At 42.5% G+C, this 21,504-nt stretch overlaps 1 protein-coding gene across 1 annotated transcript in view; it reads left to right on the top strand.

The window, feature by feature from the left end:
• Positions 1 to 21,504, top strand: part of CACNA1B (calcium voltage-gated channel subunit alpha1 B) — a 450,568-nt gene that overhangs the window by 34,557 nt on the left and 394,507 nt on the right. The window contains exon 3 of the mRNA XM_082263407.1: positions 21,040 to 21,179. Coding sequence (XP_082119533.1) covers positions 21,040 to 21,179 — 140 coding nt within the window. The remainder of the gene's footprint in view (positions 1 to 21,039; positions 21,180 to 21,504) is intronic.

Below are 21,504 nucleotides of genomic sequence, written 5' to 3'. Positions count from 1 at the left end.
ATCACTTGAATTGAAGTAGATGGCTCTGTTGACATCTGTTGCACTGACTGCTTCAACCCAAGTAATGCGCAAGAAACAGAATGTTCACAGCACCGTATCTTTAAAGAAAGCCACAGAGGTATATAATCCAGGGAGTTAAATCTGGCTTTCCTGCAGCGCACAAGGGCACACATGAAGGGAAAGCAGAGCAATGACCTTGTAAACCTGTTGCTGCTCATTCATTGTCCAATCAGCATTCTGAAGACGTGTCCTTGACAAAGCAGTGCTTTTGCGGTGGTGGAGTTTATTGACCTGACTATGCTTCCTGGTAGGGTATCTGGATCACTGCAGAATATATTCACGCATACAGCTGCATTATTTGTAATAAGTTGTGCATTTAGCCGCCATGAGTAAAAATAATTGTAGAAAAACTCTGATTAATGATATTTAGGTTTCAAAAGACCCTTGTAGCTATTAAAGTTACACAGTAGGTAGGTTGTGGACATTCAAATACAGTAAGTCCCCCTACTTACAAGTCCAGTTTGTTTGTAAGTCCATCAAAGATTAGTGCTTGCAGACAAAGGCTGCGAGCACTGATCAGTGTTTTCTGGTGGGGGGGGGGGGGGGGGGAGTCTCCCTGTCAGGACACAATAACACAGCTGGGAAGATCACTGTGCCATCATTGCTTGTGTTGGTACGGTGATCTGTGAGTTTTTTTTCATTCAGCTTGAAGTTCATAAAACAAGTCCTCACTGACTTCTGTAGCTGCATTCTCAACCTTTGCAGCTCCCCCTCCCAGCAGTAAATTGGCAGCCTTCCTTCTAATCTCTATTCTAAACACAAAGCAATTGCACACAAAAAGGTGTGGGGAGGGGGGGGGGGTGGGGTGGAGAGAAGACTTAAATTTTATGACTTAGCTGCTTCTATTCTAAAACTTGAGGATCAATTTCACCACAGTGGCTGTAACTACAGAGGTCAGTAATGTTTTTTTTTTTTTTTTTTACAACCTATTTACTACTTGTTGGAAATATGGACCTATTTAAATGCTCATAAATGGGTCATATTTTTATTTTAAGACAGGAAGAAGGGTTAACATGACAATAGTGTCCTAAATAGTCCTAAAAGGGCACGTAAGGGAAATCTTGACCCCCTGTTTTTTTTTTTTTTTGAAAATTGTGTTCGAATCAAACCCTGAAATGTTAAATATTTACCCATTAATGCCTTTAAAAAACCTCTTAAGCTAACTTTTTATGTATTTATAGCGGGTTTTTAATGGCCAACTACAGTGATATAAGAGCTACTAATTTGACTTATTTGATTTTATTGTAACATTTACATACATGAAGGTCATTTTATAATATGATGTTCTTGCCTTTAGTTGCTGTTTCATTATTTGACATGACCTTTTGCCATTCTATACAGGCATACACAAATCCCTTCCTTTATCAAGAACATGTAACCCCAGATTGTGTGCACTGAAAGCAGCTGATTTGCATTTTTCTTTTTTGTTAGATTCCACCTAACTAGTAGCCTTGGACTAAGAGGGAAATAGTAAAGCACAGTAACTATGCAGCACAACTACTCAGAATACAGAGACAACACATGCAATCTAGCTGCCCCCATGTAATTAAATAATTGCAGCCTATACATAAGGACGAGATTTTCGAAACATTAACACTCACTGATAATATTATTTAAATAAAGCCAATCACTTTCACATATGTAGCTAAAAGGAATTTGTAAAAAGACGTTATTTTCCATCTTTACTGTTTTTACAGTATGGAATATTGTTGAAAATTACCCCCACTTGCAGTTATTCCTTAGAACACGTGAGGTCTCATTCCAGACATAAAAGCCATTTCTTCTCTTCTCTCTCTCTTTTTTTTTTTTCATTTTTCTTCTTCGCTAATAGCTTGTGGGTTTCATCCCCGCCACAGCCACTTAAAACAGTCACAAATTACCTTCTGATATAAAGTTCCTCTAGAACAAAGCAGCTTTTCCCATCACGCCTGAACCTTTTTCAGAGGCTTTTTTTCAACAGAGCTGCAAATTGCATTAACTCTTTGCCTGTGGGGACAACGGGCAAGGCACAGTAAGTCAGTAGCAGGCTGTTCTCACAGTAGTTGACTGCCCAGAGGGAGAAATGAATAGATAGGCTGCATGCTCATGAATACGAAGCATCTTAGTGATGTCACTGCTCTCTAGTGAGAGGATAGGCTGCATCCTCATGAATATGAAGTGTAAGCAATGTCACTGGTCTCTAGTGAGAGGATAGGCTGTGTCCTCATGAATATGAAGCATCGGGGATGTTGCTGGTCTCTAGTAAATGAATAGGCTACCTTCCTGTGAATATGAAGTATTAGGATGTTACTTGTCTCTAGTGAATGGATAGGCTGTCTTCCTGTGACTATGAAGTATCAGGGATGTTACTTGTCTCCAGTGAATGGATAGGCTGCCTTCCTGTGAATATGAAGTATCAGGGATGTTACTTGTCTCCAGAGAATGGATAGGCTGCCTTCCTGTGAATATGAAGTATTAGGATGTTACAGGTCTCCAGTGAATGGATAGGCTGCCTTCCTGTGACTATGAAGTATCAGGGATGTTACTTGTCTCCAGTGAATGGATAGGCTGCCTTCCTGTGACTATGAAGTATTAGGGATTTTACTTGTCTCCAGTGAATGGATAGGCTGCCTTCCTGTGAAAATGAAGTATCAGGGATATTACTTGTCTCCCGTGAATGGATAGGCTGCCTTCCTGTGAAAATGAAGTATCAGGGATGTTACTTGTCTCCAGTGAATGGATAGGCTGCCTTCCTGTGAAAATGAAGTATCAGGGATATTACTTGTCTCCAGTGAATGGATAGGCTGCCTTCCTGTGACTATGAAGTATCAGGGATGTTACTTATCTCTAGTGAATGGATAGGCTGTCTTCCTGTGACTATGAAGTATCAAGGATGTTACCTATCTCTAGTGAATGGATAGGCTGCCTTCCTGTGACTTTGAAGTATTAGGGATGTTACTTGTCTCCAGTGAATGGATAGGCTGCCTTCCTGTGACTATGAAGTATTAGGGATGTTACTTGTCTCTAGTGAATGGATAGGCTGCCTTCCTGTGACTTTGAAGTATTAGGGGTGTTACTTGTCTCCAGTGAATGAATAGGCTGCCTTCCTGTGACTATGAAGTATTAGGGATTTTACTTGTCTCCAGTGAATGGATAGGCTGCCTTCCTGTGACTTTGAAGTATCAGGGATATTACTTGTCTCCAGTGAATGGATAGGCTGCCTTCTTGTGAAAATGAAGTATCAGGGATATTACTTGTCTCCAGTGAATGGATAGGCTGCCTTCCTGTGACTATGAAGTATCGGGGATGTTACTTGTCTCCAGTGAATGGATAGGCTGCCTTCCTGTGAAAATGAAGTATCAGGGATATTACTTGTCTCCAGTGAATGGATAGGCTGCCTTCCTGTGACTATGAAGTATCGGGGATGTTACTTGTCTCCAGTGAATGGATAGGCTGCCTTCCTGTGACTATGAATTATTAGGGATGTTACTTGTCTCCAGTGAATGGATAGGCTGCCTTCCTGTGACTATGAAGTATTAGGGATTTTACTTGTCTCCAGTGAATGGATAGGCTGCCTTCCTGTGAAAATGAAGTATCAGGGATATTACTTGTCTCCAGTGAATGGATAGGCTGCCTTCCTGTGAAAATGAAGTATCAGGGATATTACTTGTCTCCAGTGAATGGATAGGCTGCCTTCCTGTGACTATGAAGTATCGGGGATGTTACTTGTCTCCAGTGAATGGATAGGCTGCCTTCCTGTGAAAATGAAGTATCAGGGATGTTACCTATCTCTAGTGAATGAATAGGCTGCCTTCCTGTGACTATGAAGTATTAGGGATGTTACTTGTCTCCAGTGAAAGGATAGGCTGCCTTCCTGTGAAAATGAAGTATCGGGGATGTTACTTGTCTCTAGTGAATGGATAGGCTGCCTTCCTGTGACTATGCAGTATTCAGGATGTTACTTGTCTCCAGTGAATGGATAGGCTGCCTTCCTGTGAAAATGAAGTATCGGGGATGTTACTTGTCTCTAGTGAATGGATAGGCTGCCTTCCTGTGACTATGAAGTATTAGGGATGCTACTTGTCTCCAGTGAATGGATAGGCTGCCTTCCTGTGAAAATGAAGTATCGGGGATGTTACTTGTCTCTAGTGAATGGATAGGCTGCCTTCCTGTGACTATGAAGTATTAGGGATGTTACTTGTCTCTAGTGAATGGATAGGCTGCCTTCCTGTGAAAATGAAGTATCAGGGATGTTACTTGTCTCCAGTGAATGGATAGGCTGCCTTCCTGTGAAAATGAAGTATCAGGGATGTTACTTGTCTCTAGTGAATGGATAGGCTGCCTTCCTGTGAAAATTAAGTATCGGGATGTTACTGGTCTCCAGTTAATGGATAGGCTGCATCCTCTTGAAAATGGGTTGCCAGGGATGTCACTGGTCTCTAGTTAATGTATAGGCTGCCTTCCTGTGAATATGAAGTATCATGGATATTACTGGTCTCCACAAAATGAGGTGTCAGTGATTTACCGATCTCTACTGTGTTGGTAAAGTTCCTTGTCTTTTATAAATGGGTAGGCTATGTTCTCATGAGTATGAAGTGTTTTGGTGATGTCACTGGTCTCCAGTGAATTGATAGGCTGCTTTTTCCAAAAATACGACTGGTCAATGATATTATTGATCTCCAGTGAATGGACAGGCTGTGTTCTCATAGCATAATTATGATGTGTTGGTAAATTTACTTGTCATTTGTAAATAGGCTAAGTTCTCTTGAATATGAAGCGTTTGGTGAAGTCGCTGGTCTCTTGTGAATAAATGGGTTGTATTATACCTAATTATACATGAATACGATGCATTGAAAAAGTCGCTTGTCTTTTGTAGATGGATAGGCTACGTTCTCATGAATATGAAGCACCTTAGTGATGTCACTAGCCTCTAGTGAGAGGATAGACTGTGTCCTCATGAATATGGCATCTAGTGAATGGATAGGCTGTCTTCAAGTGAATATGAAGTATCAGGGTTATAACTGGTCTCCGGTGACTGGATAGACTGCATCCACATGAAAATGAGGTGTCAATGATGTTCCTGGTCTCTAATATGTTGATAATATCACTTTTCTTTTGTAAATGGATAGGTTGCATTTCATGAGTCTGAAGCATTTTGGTGATGTCACTGGTCTCCAGTGATTGGATAGGCTGCCCATTTATGAATATGAACTATTAGTGATGTAACTGGTTTCAAGTGATTAAAATGGGTTGTGGTCTCATAAATATTGTGCATTGGAAAAGCCACTTGTCTTTTGTAAATTGATAGGCCAGAATTTCATGAATATGAGTTTTTTGATGTTATCACTAGCCTTTCTTGAATGGATAAGCTGCGTTTTCATGAATTTGAAGTGTTCTGATACTGACAATGTGTAGTAATTGGATAGGCTGTGGTCTTATGTATTTAAAGAATCAGTGATGTCACTGGTCTCCAGTGAAAGGTCAGGCTGCATTCTCATGAATATAACATGTCGGTGATGTCACTGGTCTCTAGTGTTTGGATAGTCTGTGTCCTCATTAATATGAAATGTCAGTGATGTCACTGGTCTCTAGTGTTTGGATAGACTGTGTCCTCATTAATATGAAATGTCAGTGATGTCAATGGTCTATAGTGGTTGGATAGGCCTCTGTCCTCATTAATATGAAATGTCAGTGATGTCACTGGTCTCTAGTGGTTGGATAGGCTGTGTCCTCATTAATATGAAATGCCAGTGATGTCACTGGTCTCTAGTGGTTGGATAGGCTGTGTCCTCATTAATATGAAATGCCAGTGATGTCAGTGGTCTATAGTGGTTGGATAGGCCTCTGTCCTCATTAATATGAAATGTCAGTGATGTCAATGGTCTATAGTGGTTGGATAGGCCTCTGTCCTCATTAATATGAAATGTCAGTGATGTCAGTGGTCTATAGTGGTTGGATAGGCTGTGTCCTCATTAATATGAAATGCCAGTGATGTCACTGGTCTCTAGTGTTTGAATAGTCTTTGTCCTCATTAATATGAAATGTCAATGATGTCACTGGTCTATAGTGGTTGGATAGGCCTCTGTCCTCATTAATATGAAATGTCAGTGATGTCACTGGTCTCTAGTGGTTGGATAGGCTGTGTCCTTATTAATATGAAATGTCAGTGATGTCACCGGTCTCTAGTGGTTGGATAGGCTGTGTCCTCATTAATATGAAATGTCAGTGATGTCACTGGTCTCTAGTGTTTGGATAGACTGTGTCCTCATTAATATGAAATGTCAGTGATGTCAGTGGTCTATAGTGGTTGGATAGGCCTCTTTCCTCATTAATATGAAATGTCAGTGATGTCAGTGGTCTATAGTGGTTGGATAGGCCTCTGTCCTCATTAATATGAAATGTCAGTGATGTCACTGGTCTCTAGTGTTTGGATAGGCTGTGTCCTCATTAATATGAAATGTCAGTGATGTCACTGGTCTCTAGTGTTTGGATAGACTGTGTCCTCATTAATATGAAATGTCAGTGATGTCAGTGGTCTATAGTGGTTGGATAGGCCTCTTTCCTCATTAATATGAAATGTCAGTGATGTCAGTGATCTATAGTGGTTGGATAGGCCTCTGTCCTCATTAATATGAAATGTCAGTGATGTCGCTGGTCTCTAGTGTTTGGATAGTCTGTGTCCTCATTAATATGAAATGTTAGTGATGTCAGTGGTCTATAGTGGTTGGATAGGCCTCTGTCCTCATTAATATGAAATGTCAGTGATGTCACTGGTCTCTAGTGGTTGGATAGGCTGTGTCCTCATTAATATGAAATGTCAGTGATGTCACTGGTCTCTAGTGGTTGGATAGGCTGTGTCCTCATTAATATGAAATGTCAGTGATGTCACTGGTCTCTAGTGTTTGGATAGTCTGTGTCCTCATTAATATGAAATGTCAGTGATGTCAGTGGTCTATAGTGGTTGGATAGGCCTCTGTCCTCATTAATATGAAATGTCAGTGATGTCACTGGTCTCTAGTGGTTGGATAGGCTGTGTCCTCATTAATATGAAATGCCAGTGATGTCACTGGTCTCTAGTGTTTGAATAGTCTTTGTCCTCATTAATATGAAATGTCAGTGATGTCAGTGGTCTATAGTGGTTGGATAGGCCTCTGTCCTCATTAATATGAAATGTCAGTGATGTCACTGGTCTCTAGTGGTTGGATAGGCTGTGTCCTCATTAATATGAAATGTCAGTGATGTCACTGGTCTCTAGTGGTTGGATAGGCTGTGTCCTCATTAATATGAAATGCCAGTGATGTCACTGGTCTCTAGTGTTTGGATAGGCTGTGTCCTCATTAATATGAAATGCCAGTGATGTCACTGGTCTCTAGTGGTTGGATAGGCTGTGTCCTCATTAATATGAAATGCCAGTGATGTCACTGGTCTCTAGTGGTTGGATAGGCTGTGTCCTCATTAATATGAAATGCCAGTGATGTCACTGGTCTCTAGTGTTTGAATAGTCTTTGTCCTCATTAATATGAAATGTCAGTGATGTCAGTGGTCTATAGTGGTTGGATAGGCCTCTGTCCTCATTAATATGAAATGTCAGTGATGTCACTGGTCTCTAGTGGTTGGATAGGCTGTGTCCTCATTAATATGAAATGCCAGTGATGTCACTGGTCTCTAGTGTTTGAATAGTCTTTGTCCTCATTAATATGAAATGTCAGTGATGTCAGTGGTCTATAGTGGTTGGATAGGCCTCTGTCCTCATTAATATGAAATGTCAGTGATGTCACTGGTCTCTAGTGGTTGGATAGGCTGTGTCCTCATTAATATGAAATGTCAGTGATGTCACTGGTCTCTAGTGGTTGGATAGGCTGTGTCCTCATTAATATGAAATGTCAGTGATGTCACTGGTCTCTAGTGTTTGGATAGGCTGTGTCCTCATTAATATGAAATGCCAGTGATGTCACTGGTCTCTAGTGGTTGGATAGGCTGTGTCCTCATTAATATGAAATGCCAGTGATGTCACTGGTCTCTAGTGTTTGAATAGTCTTTGTCCTCATTAATATGAAATGTAAATGATGTCACTGGTCTATAGTGGTTGGATAGGCCTCTGTCCTCATTAATATGAAATGTCAGTGATGTCAGTGGTCTATAGTGGTTGGATAGGCCTCTGTCCTCATTAATATGAAATGTCAGTGATGTCACTGGTCTCTAGTGGTTGGATAGGCTGTGTCCTCATTAATATGAAATGCCAGTGATGTCACTGGTCTCTAGTGTTTGAATAGTCTTTGTCCTCATTAATATGAAATGTCAGTGATGTCAGTGGTCTATAGTGGTTGGATAGGCCTCTGTCCTCATTAATATGAAATGTCAGTGATGTCACTGGTCTCTAGTGGTTGGATAGGCTGTGTCCTCATTAATATGAAATGTCAGTGATGTCACTGGTCTCTAGTGGTTGGATAGGCTGTGTCCTCATTAATATGAAATGTCAGTGATGTCACTGGTCTCTAGTGTTTGGATAGGCTGTGTCCTCATTAATATGAAATGCCAGTGATGTCACTGGTCTCTAGTGGTTGGATAGGCTGTGTCCTCATTAATATGAAATGCCAGTGATGTCACTGGTCTCTAGTGTTTGAATAGTCTTTGTCCTCATTAATATGAAATGTAAATGATGTCACTGGTCTATAGTGGTTGGATAGGCCTCTGTCCTCATTAATATGAAATGTCAGTGATGTCAGTGGTCTATAGTGGTTGGATAGGCCTCTGTCCTCATTAATATGAAATGTCAGTGATGTCACTGGTCTCTAGTGGTTGGATAGGCTGTGTCCTCATTAATATGAAATGCCAGTGATGTCACTGGTCTCTAGTGTTTGAATAGTCTTTGTCCTCATTAATATGAAATGTCAGTGATGTCAGTGGTCTATAGTGGTTGGATAGGCCTCTGTCCTCATTAATATGAAATGTCAGTGATGTCACTGGTCTCTAGTGGTTGGATAGGCTGTGTCCTCATTAATATGAAATGTCAGTGATGTCACTGGTCTCTAGTGGTTGGATAGGCTGTGTCCTCATTAATATGAAATGCCAGTGATGTCACTGGTCTCTAGTGTTTGGATAGGCTGTGTCCTCATTAATATGAAATGCCAGTGATGTCACTGGTCTCTAGTGGTTGGATAGGCTGTGTCCTCATTAATATGAAATGCCAGTGATGTCACTGGTCTCTAGTGTTTGAATAGTCTTTGTCCTCATTAATATGAAATGTAAATGATGTCACTGGTCTATAGTGGTTGGATAGGCCTCTGTCCTCATTAATATGAAATGTCAGTGATGTCACTGGTCTCTAGTGGTTGGATAGGCTGTGTCCTCATTAATATGAAATGTCGGTGATGTCACTGGTCTCTAGTGTTTGGATAGGCTGTGTCCTCATTAATATGAAATGTTAGTGATGTCATTGGTCTCTAGTGTTTGGATAGACTGTGTCCTCATTAATATGAAATGTCAGTGATGTCAGTGGTCTATAGTGGTTGGATAGGCCTCTGTCCTCATTAATATGAAATGTCAGTGATGTCACTGGTCTCTAGTGGTTGGATAGGCTGTGTCCTCATTAATATGAAATGCCAGTGATGTCACTGGTCTATAGTGGTTGGATAGTCTGTGTCCTCATTAATATGAAATGTTAGTGATGTCACTGGTCTCTAGTGGTTGGATAGGCTGTGTCCTCATTAATATGAAATGTTAGTGATGTCACTGGTCTCTAGTGGTTGGATAGGCTGTGTTCTCATGAATATGAAGTCTCAGTGATGTATTTGATCTCTAGTGATTAGATATATTCCCATAAATATGCTACATCCTCATGAATATGAGGTCCTAATAATGTCATTTTTATCAAGTCAATAAATATGTTGCCTTGTTATTGGGAAGTAAGGTAGACTGTGATGGCCCCAGACTCTCACCAAAGTTTTTTTTTTTAAATATTGATTTTAAAAGAGTTACCGGTATGTGTTGTCAGCAGTCAAACTGCAGTCACTTACCTGGGAGCGCTGACTTCTAAACATAATGTACACAGAGAGCAGAGGGGGCAGTGATGTGAGCTGTGTAATTGTAAGGACTTGCACAGTCCGCGAGACTCATTGATTTCATTGTGTCCACAGCTGGGAAGAGATAACGTCAACAAATACCCCATATGATATCAATTAAGTGATCAATATAGTGTCACATATATCCTATTGGCTGTTGATTTATGAAAGGAGAAGATTGCTCTTGTAATCCTCAGTTCAGTTGGGTTATATGTAACTGATTAAATCTAGGGGGACACTGGGGGGCTGACATTGGCTTGTAGCTCCTCCAGAGACATTACAGACAAAGAGCAGTGTCAGAGATAGAATTAGAAACAATAGCAACTGCAAACATTGTTTCCCTCATTATAATTTTATTGAGTAAATCTTGATGTTGGCTACGTTCACAATTGTGCATTGCAGGAGCACGCGCATAGTCATGTGCATTCCTGCAACGAAAACGCGTATCCCTTTCGCAGACATGTGGCAGCCCCATTAATAGATGGTGCTCCCACAAATCTAGCAATATGTTTGCGTGCCAGAATGCATCACAACAAAGTACCATGCCTTTTGGTGCAACAAAATTTTTTAAAAGGGTTATTCACCCCTTTAGTGTGTTTTTTCACATGTAGGGCAGCCCATTGAAATCATTGTTGGGACGTGCTTCTTGACCCTATAGCACTTACCGTAATAGATAAATAGAGTAGAACTCAATTTTAAACATTTTACCTAGTTTTGGGTAAATGTGGGAAGATGTAGAACCTCTCTCAGGTTTATATATTGCTATGTATATCCCTACAAGAAAACTTCCCACAGCTGACTGTCCCCGAAACATAACAGTAAGCAAAAGGAAATAATCCCAATGTTAGTGAAAATCATGCCTTTGACAGTTATTGCTAGAAACAAGTGTCTCCATTGGTAGATTTTTCTATACTATACATGAAAAAAAAATGATTTCCATTAACTTTTTGTCTTGCTGATAACTCATTTGGAGAGAAAAAAAAATGAATCCCCAAGATAGAGATACAAAGAAGGGTTCTGTAACCGAATCTAGAGAAAACAAAATTGGATGGGGTTCTACTTTAAAGTAGAAGGAACAGCACCCACTATCTTCCAGTGCTATATCAGTTTTCGGTGTTCCCTCCCACCAGCCACAGTCGTTGCTCACTGACACAGGGGAGCTGTGCGAGATTTTTTTTTTTTTTTACTGGTTATTGGGAGGAGGCATTTAATTCCCTGATTAGTTTAGCAATATGCTCACTTGAGAATCTTCAGATGAAAGCTGACACATTCGGACTACAAATGTATTAGCATGAAGGCAGGTAGGGATGGCGGTAGGTCATCTTTAAGGTTTGCTCCTCCTAAATGGAGGATTCTAGGAGTCATTATATACAGAATCTCACAAAAAGTGAGTACACCCCTCCTATTTTTGTAAATATTTTATTATATCTTTTCATGTGACAACACTGAAGAAATTAAACTTTGCTACAATGTATAGTAGTGAGTGTTCAGCTTGTATAACAGTGTAAATTTGCTGTCCCCTCAAAATAACTCATCACACAGCCATTAATGTCTAATCCGCTGGCAACAAAAGTGAGTACATCCCTAAGTGAAACTGTCCAAATTGGGCCCAATTAGCCATTTTCCCCCCCAGTGTCATGTGACTCGTTAGTGTTACAAGGTCTCAGGTGTGAATTGGGAGCAGGTGTGTTAAATTTGATGTTATCGCTCTCACTCTCTCATACTGCTCACTGAAAGTTCAACATGGCATCTCATGGCAAAGAAATCTCTGAGAATTTAAAAAAAATAATTGTTGCTCTACATTAAGATGGCCTAGGCTTTAAGAAGATTGCCAAAACCCTGAAATTAAAATGCAGCAAGGTGGCCAAGTCCATACAGCGGTTTAAGAGGACAGGTTCACTTCAGAACAGGCTTCGCCATGGTCGACCAAAGAAGTTGAGTGCACAGTGTCATATTCAGAGGTTGTCTTTGGGAAATAGAGGTATGAGTGCTGCAAGCTTTGCTGCAGAGGTTGAAGGGGTGGGAGGTCAGCCTGTCAGTGCTCAGACCATACGCCGCACACTGCATCAAATTGGTCTGCATGGCTTTAGTCCCAGAAGGAAGCCTCTGCTAAAGATGATGCACTAGAAAGCCCGCAGTTTGCTGAAGACAAGCAGACTAAGGACATGGATTACTGGAACCATGTCCTGTGGTCTGATGAGACCAAGATAAACGTATTTGGTTAAGATGGTGTCAAGCGTTTGTGGCGGCAACCAGGTGAGGAGTACAAAGACAAGTGTGTCTTGCCTACAGTTAAGCATAGTGGTGGGAGTGTCATGGTCTGGGGCTGCATGAGTGCTGCTGGCACTGGGGAGATACAGTTCATTGAGGGAACCATGAATGCCAACATGTACTGTGACATACTGAAGCAGAGCATGATCCCATCCCTTCGGAGAATGGGCTGCAGGGCAGTATTCCAACATGATAACTACCCCAAACACATCTCCAAGATGACCACTGCCTTGCTAAAATGCTGAGGGTAAAGCTGATGGACTGGCCAAGTATGTCTCCAGACCTAAACCCTGTTGAGCATCTGTGGGGCATCCTCAAAGAGAAAGTGGAGGAGCGCAAGGTCTCTAACATCGACCAGCTCTGTGATGTCGTCATGGAGGAGTGGAAGAGGACTCCAGTGGCAACCTGTGAAGCTCTGGTGAACTCCATGCCCAAGAGGATTAAGGCAGTGCTGGAAAATAATGGTGGCCACACAAAATATTGACATTTTTGGGCCCAGTTTGGACATTTCACTTAGGGGTGTACTCACTTTTGTTGCCAGCAGTTTAGACATTAATGGCTGTGTGTTGAGTTATTTTGAGGGGACAGCAAATTTACACTGTTATACAAGCTGTACACTCACTACTTTACATTGTAGCAAAGTGTCATTTCATCAGTGTTGTCACATAAAAAGATATCATAAAATATTTACAAAAATGTGAGGGGTATACTCACTTTTGTGAGATTCTGTAGGTGGGTGAGGGTAGGGCCCCGGTGGGGGGACACTTGGAGAGCTAGAGAAGACGGCGAGCCTGCTATAGTGCTCCTGCTCTCCCTCATCTGGGGGGAGTGGCTGCAGGGGTGGGGGGGGGGGGGTCTCCCCTTTTGGACCTCTGGAGACTGAACTAAAGAGAAAGCATAGAGGACTTGGTTCTTTCCTTGGTACTCCCCTCCAGGAGAAGGGTTAATGAGGGAGGAGATGGAAAGAGGAGTTGGCAGAATAATTTTATCTTGAGCCCGAGACAATAACATCGCCAAGCATGCAGCAGCTTGATGCTATGGCTGCCAATATTTGGATAACTTAATTGATTGTCGATATATGGGCTATTATGTTACTTCTTAAAGTAAAGTTATCAGCTAGATCCAGCCTTGATGTGAATTTTTAAGCAAGAAATGTTATTTACAGCCAATACATGGGGAGTGTTGAGAAAGCATTATCTGTCCAGATCTGGCTGTAGCACCCCTGAAAGTAAATGTGGGCTCAGCATGTGATTACCCCTGGCAGTAAGGGGGGTGAACAGGCTCAGTCATGAGGGTAGAAAGGTACAGTCCCCGGCCAGTATCCTTGCCCAGGGGAGTACAGATTCGGGGCAGAGAATTGCATGTGCCTTGGAATCTGCGTAAGCTGGGAGAAGTATTTTATTGGTTGAGCCAGATGGACTTGTGTCTTTTTTCAACCTGACTATGTAATAATGTAAGTAGGCGCCCCGCGTCGCACTGTGGCTACGTGTGAGGCGGCCTGACAAGCTGTTGGCAGTGAAATCTGAATAGGTTAATCTTCACTATCACAGAACTTGTATGTGGTCTGGGGCATAAAACACTGTGAACAGGATCAGGGGTCACTGAAGTTAGAGATTAGTAGCTTCCTTTAGCCCCTTTCGTCAGTTCAGTCAAATTCAGTTTCACATCAGTTTTTCATCTGTTGTCTTTAGTTTTTCATCCGTTGTCATCAGTTTTTGATCTGATCCGTTTTTTTAACGGATGAAAAATAAGGCTTTCATCTGTTCAAAAAAAAACGGATGTTGGGCGGAAGCGGATGAAAACGGATGTAAATGAATGGGCGTCCATTTACACACGTTTTTCCATAGGAATGCATTGATGTCCGTTTTTTTATCCGTCGACGGATGGATGAAAAACAGACGATGTGTGAAAGGGACCTTGGAACAATGTAACTATTGTGACTCCTGCACATGAACTTTAATGGCATCCCAGTCTTAGTCCATAGGGTTAAATATTGAGTTGGCCCTCCCTGCAAATGCGTTCTTGGAAGAATGGTCAAACATTCCCATAGACACACTCCTAAACCTTGTAGACAGCCTTCCCAGAAGAGTTGAAGCTGTTATAGCTGCAAAGGGTGGGCCAACACAATATTGAACCCTACGGACTAAGGGGTTGATTTACTAAAGATACATCCACTGTTTACTACAAGTGTCATTAGAAGTGCAGTCGCTATAGATCTGAGGGGAAGATCTGAAATGAGGGGAAGCTCTGCTGATTATTATCATCCAATCATGTGCAAGCAAAAATGCTGTTTTTTATTTTCCTTGCATGTCCCCCTCAGATCTACAGTGACAACACTTGAAAGTGCACTTGCAGTGCACAGTGGATTTGCCTTTAGTAAATAGTTCAGCTTTAAGGTTCGGCTGCAACTAAATGCATACCCCCCCATGGAGAGGGACTGTTTGATCAAGAAGAGAATTTTTAAGGAGAAACATATAAATATAATCAATTGCTATTATTGATCCTCTAATGCTCCCAGATTTATTTCCGGAGTGAATTGCTCTGGAAATATTTCACTTGGTTGTTCTCTGTAAACTCTGGAAGGACAACATTAATATGTTCTGTGCTATGTGCTGTGCTATGTGCTGTGCTGTGTGCTTTACTATATGCTGTACTATGTGCTGTGCCATGTGCTGTGCTGTGTGCTGTACTATGGGCTGTGCTATGTGCTGTCCTATGTGCTGTCCTATGTGCTGTGCTATGTGCTGTGCTATGTGCTGTACTATGTGCTGTTCTATGTGCTGTTCTATGTGCTGTGCCATGTGCTGTACTATGGGCTGTGCTATGGGCTGTGCTATGTGCTGCACTATGTGCTGTGCCATGTGCTGTACTATGTGCTGTGCTATGTGCTGTACTATGTGCTGTACTATGTGCTGTTCTATGTGCTGTTCTATGTGCTGTGCCATGTGCTGTACTATGGGCTGTGCTATGGGCTGTGCTATGTGCTGCACTATGTGCTGTACTATGTGCTGTACTATGTGCTGTACTATGTGCTGTACTATGTGCTGTTCTATGTGCTGTGCTATGTGCTGTACTATGTGCTGTTCTATGTGCTGCACTATGTGCTGTGCCATGTGCTGTACTATGGGCTGTACTATGGGCTGTGCTATGTGCTGCACTATGTGCTGTGCCATGTGCTGTACTATGTGCTGTGCTATGTGCTGCACTATGTGCTGTCCTATGTGCTGTCCTATGTGCTGTTCTATGTGCTGTCCTATGTGCTGTTCTATGTGCTGTGCTATGTGCTGTGCTATGTGCTGTACTATGTGCTGTACTATGTGCTGTTCTATGTGCTGTACTATGTGCTGTGCTATGTGCTGTACTATGTGCTGTTCTATGTGCTGTGCTATGTACTATGTACTGGGCTATGTGCTGTACTATGTGCTTTGCCATGTGCTGTGCCGTGTGCTGTGCTATGTGTTGTGCCATGTGCTGTGTTATACTATGTGCTGTGCTATGTGCTGCACTGTGTGCTGTACTATGTGCTGTACTATGTGCCGTGCCATGTGCTGTGCCATGTGCTGCGCTATGTGCTGTACTTTGTGTTGTACTATGTGCTGTACTATGTGCTGTGCCATGTGCTGTGTTATACTATGTGCTGTGCTATGTGCTGCACTGTGTGCTGTACTATGTGCTGTACTATGTGCTGTGCCATGTGCTGTACTATGTGCTGTGCCATGTGCTGTACTATGTGCTGTGCTATGTACTGTGCTATGTGCTGTACTATGTGCTGTGCCATGTGCTGTGCCATGTGCTGTACTATGTGCTGTGCTATGTGCTGTACTGTGTGCTCTGCCATGTGCTGTACCATATGTGCTGTCCTGTGTGCTGTACTGTGTGCTGTACCATGTGCTGTACCATATGTGCTGTCCTATGTGCTGTCCTGTGTGCTGTACCATGTGCTGTGCTGTGGGCGGTATGTGCTGCGCTGTGCTATGTGCTGCTGTCCTATGTGCTGTGCTATGTGCTGTACCATGTGCTGTGCCATGTGCTGTGCCATGTGCTGTACCATGTGCTGTACCATATGTGCTGTACTATGTGCTGTGCCATGTGCTGTACCATATGTGCTGTCCTGTGTGCTGTACTGTGTGCTGCTGTACTATGTGCTGTGCTATGTGCTGTGCTGTGTGCGGTATGTGCTGCGCTGTGCTATGTGCTGCTGTCCTATGTGCTGTCCTATGTGCTGTGCTATGTGATGTGCTGTCACAGACACACCCTGTAAGCCAGCTCCGCACACCGTGTGTTATACTGTATGCTGTACATACTCAGGATGGCAGCGAAGCCTGGCTGGCAGGACGCTGGAGCTAATTTCATTCTCCTATGGGGGTATTCCTGTCTGCAATCCTGGGGGAAACATCAGAATCATTCATTCATTCTTCAAGTAGCCCTGTCATGGGAGAGTTGGAGGGTGCCCATTGTTGACAATTTTCTGTAAGGGATAATGAACTGTCATACTGATTCAGTGGCTTCAATTCTTATTGAGTCACTGACCTGGAAGTAGTATGCAGATCATATACATTCTGTTTCAGTCACCTCCTCCATTGTTATATACACCAATCAGCCATAATATTATGACCACCCACCATAACCCCGAGTAGACTTCTGAAGGTATGCTATGGTATCTGGCACCAAGCTGTCAATAACAGAACCTTTAACGAATGTGTTACCCCAACATTTCTTATTCCTGATATGTCCCGGATGTGCCATGTACTTGAGTTTAAAAGTATCTTGCTCTCTCTGCATTGCCTCCTTTGTGTGAAATACCTGGTGATCCTGCCAGTCCCCCACTTTCCTATATATAACTGACCATGCTGGGAATGAGAGCACTTCCATGCCAGGGTGGTCGGTTTTCTTGCTGTGCTGGGAGAACAGCCTGCCTGTCCTCCAATGCCCAAGACTTGTGCCGACACAACACCATTCACTGAGAAGATCAGTGTATTGATGCTTCTTCACCCTCACCTTCACCCCAGCCCTTTATGTAGCTGAGAACAAAGGGTATATGATCACTTATAAAAAAAAGAAAAAACAGGTTCTTATAATGTGTGTGTGTGTATATATATATATATATATATATATATACATACATACACTATATTATCAAAAGTATTGGGACACCTGCCTTTACACGCACATGAACTTTAATGGCATTCCAGTCTTAGTCCGTAGGGTTCAATATTGAGTTGAACCACCCTTTACAGCTATAACAGCTTCAACTCTTCTGGGAAGGCTGTCCACGAGGTTTAGGAGTGTCTATGGGAATGTTTGACCATTCTTCAAGAAGCACATTTGTGAGGTCCGGCACTGATGTTGGATGAGAAGGCTTGGCTCGCAGTCTCCGCTCGAATTCATCCCAAAGGTGTTATCGGGTTGAGGTCAGCACTGTGTGCAGGCCATTCAAGTTCCTCCACCCCATACTTGCTCATCCTTGTCTTTATGGACCTTGCTTTGTGCACTGGTCCAAATCATTTGGTGGAAGGGGATTATGGTGTGGGGTTGTTTTTCAGGGGTTGGGCTTGGGCCCTTGGTTCTAGTGAAGTTAACTCTTAAGGCGTCAGCATACCAAGATATTTTGGACAATTTCATGCTCCCAACTTGTGCCAATACTTTTGGTTAATCAAAGGTGTGTGTATGTGTGTGTGTGTGTATATATATATATATATTACCGTTTTGAAGTTGTTTTGACCCAGCTGTCTAGCCACCACAATTGGCCCTTGTCACTCGCTCCAATCCTTACCCTTGTCCATTTTTTTCTGCTTTCAACACATGGACTTCAGGGACGACATGTTCGCTTGCTGCCTAATATACTGTATCTCACCAGCTTTAGATGCTATTGTAAGGAGATGATTATTCAGGAAATGGAAATGTTATTCACTTTACCTGTTAGTGGTTTTAATGTTTGGGCTGATTGGTGTACACGTCTCCATTACCTTCCTCTTCCCCACTGTCACATACCTGTCTCTGTCACCCCTCCCCCCAGTGTCACATCTAAATCTTAATCACATGGAAGAAGTGTTTTCTTTTTTATAAGTAGAGTAGTCTGTATAAATCTCATCCACTGCTCCATGCATTGCACCCTTTACTTTGAACACGAGAGAATTCTAAAAATACTCGGTAGAAATTGAAGGGAGGAGACGACTGAGATCCTGTGAATCAGTGCCATTAATTTCAAAGAGGGCTCTCATCACTATGGCCAAGATACAGATCCTTTCATTAGCAGGGCCCAATCTCACACCCCATCATTATGACCTGGCAGAGGAAGGAAGGGAGGCTGCAGAGTTCAGGGTATCACTGAGACATTACAGAGGGGGGAGAAAGGGTACAGGGATTATTTTACAGGATTTACTGCCAATTACAAGTCTGGATTTACATAGGAAGGTGATCAGCTTCATGTAATAATCCTATTGGTGTGGTAATGGTTTAGGAAGTGCATATTATCTATGGAAAAGACAGCAGCCTTATTCTTCATTACATGCTCAGACTCTGCTTCCTGCTTAGTACTGCTATACAAAAACCATGTCCTAAGCTGGCAATACAGAATCTAACAGATTCATCCAACCATCCTATACAGTGCGGATTGACAAATCTTATGCTGCAGATATCACTTTGTACCTGAACAGCGTCTGCATCTGATTGGATGCTGCCACTATTTAGCTTACGATTTTCTGCCCAGCTTCTTCAATTTTTTAATTGAGAAATGTCAGGTGGGAGGATGACAACAGGGCTACCCACTGATCAATTTCTGGAGCTGGCTGAAATTTGTATGCTGTATTGCCAGTGTAGGGCCTTATGCACACAGGTAAATTGGGATACACAGCTGCTGTATAAAGCCAAATATAGTAATGAATGGCCTAACATGGGTTTATGTCGCTACTTCTGTAAACATGTGCATGTGTAAAGCTGTACTTTCCTCCTGGAAAAAGACTGCATTCAGAGTTGTATGCCTTTTAACTTTAGCAAATCCACCCCATTGTGCGAGTAGAGCTTTACTGGCTGTCTCACATCTCTTGTATGGCTGGGGTTGTATGTCAGCAGTTTTTATCAGTGAAGCTAAATGGCTGCATCAATACATAGACAGCCACTAGAGGGAGACTCTACATACCCTTTTGTGTGTTCAGTATTGAAAATATGGTACAGCAGTCATGTAAAATGTAAAAGTCACTTGAAATATTACTGTTTAAATACTGGAATAAAAATGCAGAGTATGCACTTCCTGAAAATACTAAATTTTATCCCTTTATACAACAGTGCCATGTGTTTAATTCATGAATATAGCACAGCAGAGATAAATCGGGGGCATGTGCTCAAGTTTAATCTCAGGGACATATAACCGGCATCCCACATTGCAATGCACCCCCTCTTTAAAGTGGATCTCCTCTGCTTGTTTGCTTCCTACCCCCTCCGCTGACACATTTGGCACCTTTCGTGGGGGAGTCGTTACCTGGTTTGACAGGTACCCACTCCCACTTCCTGGTAAGATCACCGCATGGTGATCTACATCATGTCTGGCTCCTTCTTCTCCCCCCTGCTGCCTTCTGGGACCTATGTGTCCCACAGAAGACGGTGGGACCATTCAGAAAGCGCAGCATGACTCACGCATGCATAGTAAGAAACTGGCTGTGAAGCCTGAAGGCTTGCAATGCCGACACCTGCACCCGAAGCTGATGGATGAATCGGCTTGGGGTGCTGACATTGCAGGATCCCTGAACAGGTAAGTGTCCTTATAATAAAAGTATTTGTAGCTGCTGACTTTCAATTTTTTTCCCCCCAGACTGGAACTCCACTTTAGAGTGATATTAAAGGGTACATTTTTTTCTGATTAAAAAAAAAAAATATATATATACTCACCACTTACATGTTTTGATTACCAATATTGAACAGAATGGTCCCTTACCTCCTCTTCTGAAAGTAGGAGGCAGGTAAGTTTTCAGGAATGAGGGAGAAGGAACAGCTAGTGGGGAGTTTTGCAATTTTACTATAGAACCACTTTACCCTTTAGAGCAGCTTTTTTTCAACCAGGGTGCCTTGAGGGTTTCTTTAGGGGTGCCTTGGCAAAATGCCTAAAAATTGCCCAAAAATTGTATACATGCTGGCGTGTGGATGAAGGCTGCCTTTTAGTTACACAAAGCTACAGGTTTTCATTGTGCACCATTACAACCTTCTAGCTGCCGGCGTCCTAACGATCAATGGTGTCATCAGTTGATAAGGAGGATTTCAGTCGCCTGCATAGCATCCTTGTTTGACCCTCCCCTACCCCTCTCCATCAGCAGTGGGCTCACAATAGCATAAGTGATGGAGAAACATTGGAATACTAGTCAGTACCAGTTTGCAAACGTGTATTTGCTTTGGCAGAATAAATTACCTCTAACGTTGGGTGTCCTACTTGTGTTGATGTTGCTGCATTATGTAAAACAATAATAATCATTTTTACATTTTAGAATGGGGTGTCTCAAGATTGTTCATAATTCTTAAAGGAAGCCTTGTGATTGTCCGTCATTTTTAAAGGGTGCCTTGACTGCAAAAAAAGGTTGAGAAACACTGCTTTAGAGTGCTGTGTGCCCAGACAATCATTAAGGGTGACTATAGGTTCTGTTACACACCTAATGATTATATTTGTCTGTTTATTTTACAGGATGATACTGAACCCTACTTTATTGGCATCTTCTGTTTTGAAGCTGGCATCAAGATCATTGCCCTGGGGTTTGTGTTTCATAAAGGCTCGTACCTACGGAATGGGTGGAATGTCATGGATTTTGTGGTTGTTCTTACTGGGTAGGTAAAAATGTTTATGTTGTTTACAGATTATAAATTGGAAGGACATACCAAACACATGCACAATGAAGCCCCGTTCACACTAAGGCGACCTGTGAGGTGACCTGGTCGCCTCACAGGTCGCCGCAGGTCGCCTTCCATAGGGAAGCTGCGGACCCGTTCTAATAGGAGCGACACAAGTCGCTCCGACTTAGAAAAAGGGTCCGGAGCTTCTTTGGGGCGACCAGGAGGCGACCGCCATAGACTTCAATGTTATGAAGTCCGTGGCGGCCGCTCCGAGGTCGCGGCGCGCTGCTCGCACCGAGACCTCGGTGGTCGCCCCTGA

The sequence above is a fragment of the Pelophylax lessonae genome (genome assembly GCF_965119305.1).
Source record: "Pelophylax lessonae genome assembly, chromosome: 7".
Taxonomy (NCBI): Eukaryota; Metazoa; Chordata; class Amphibia; order Anura; family Ranidae; genus Pelophylax; species Pelophylax lessonae.
Note: the sequence above shows the minus strand (reverse complement) of the source record. Positions and strands in the feature narration are given on the sequence as shown.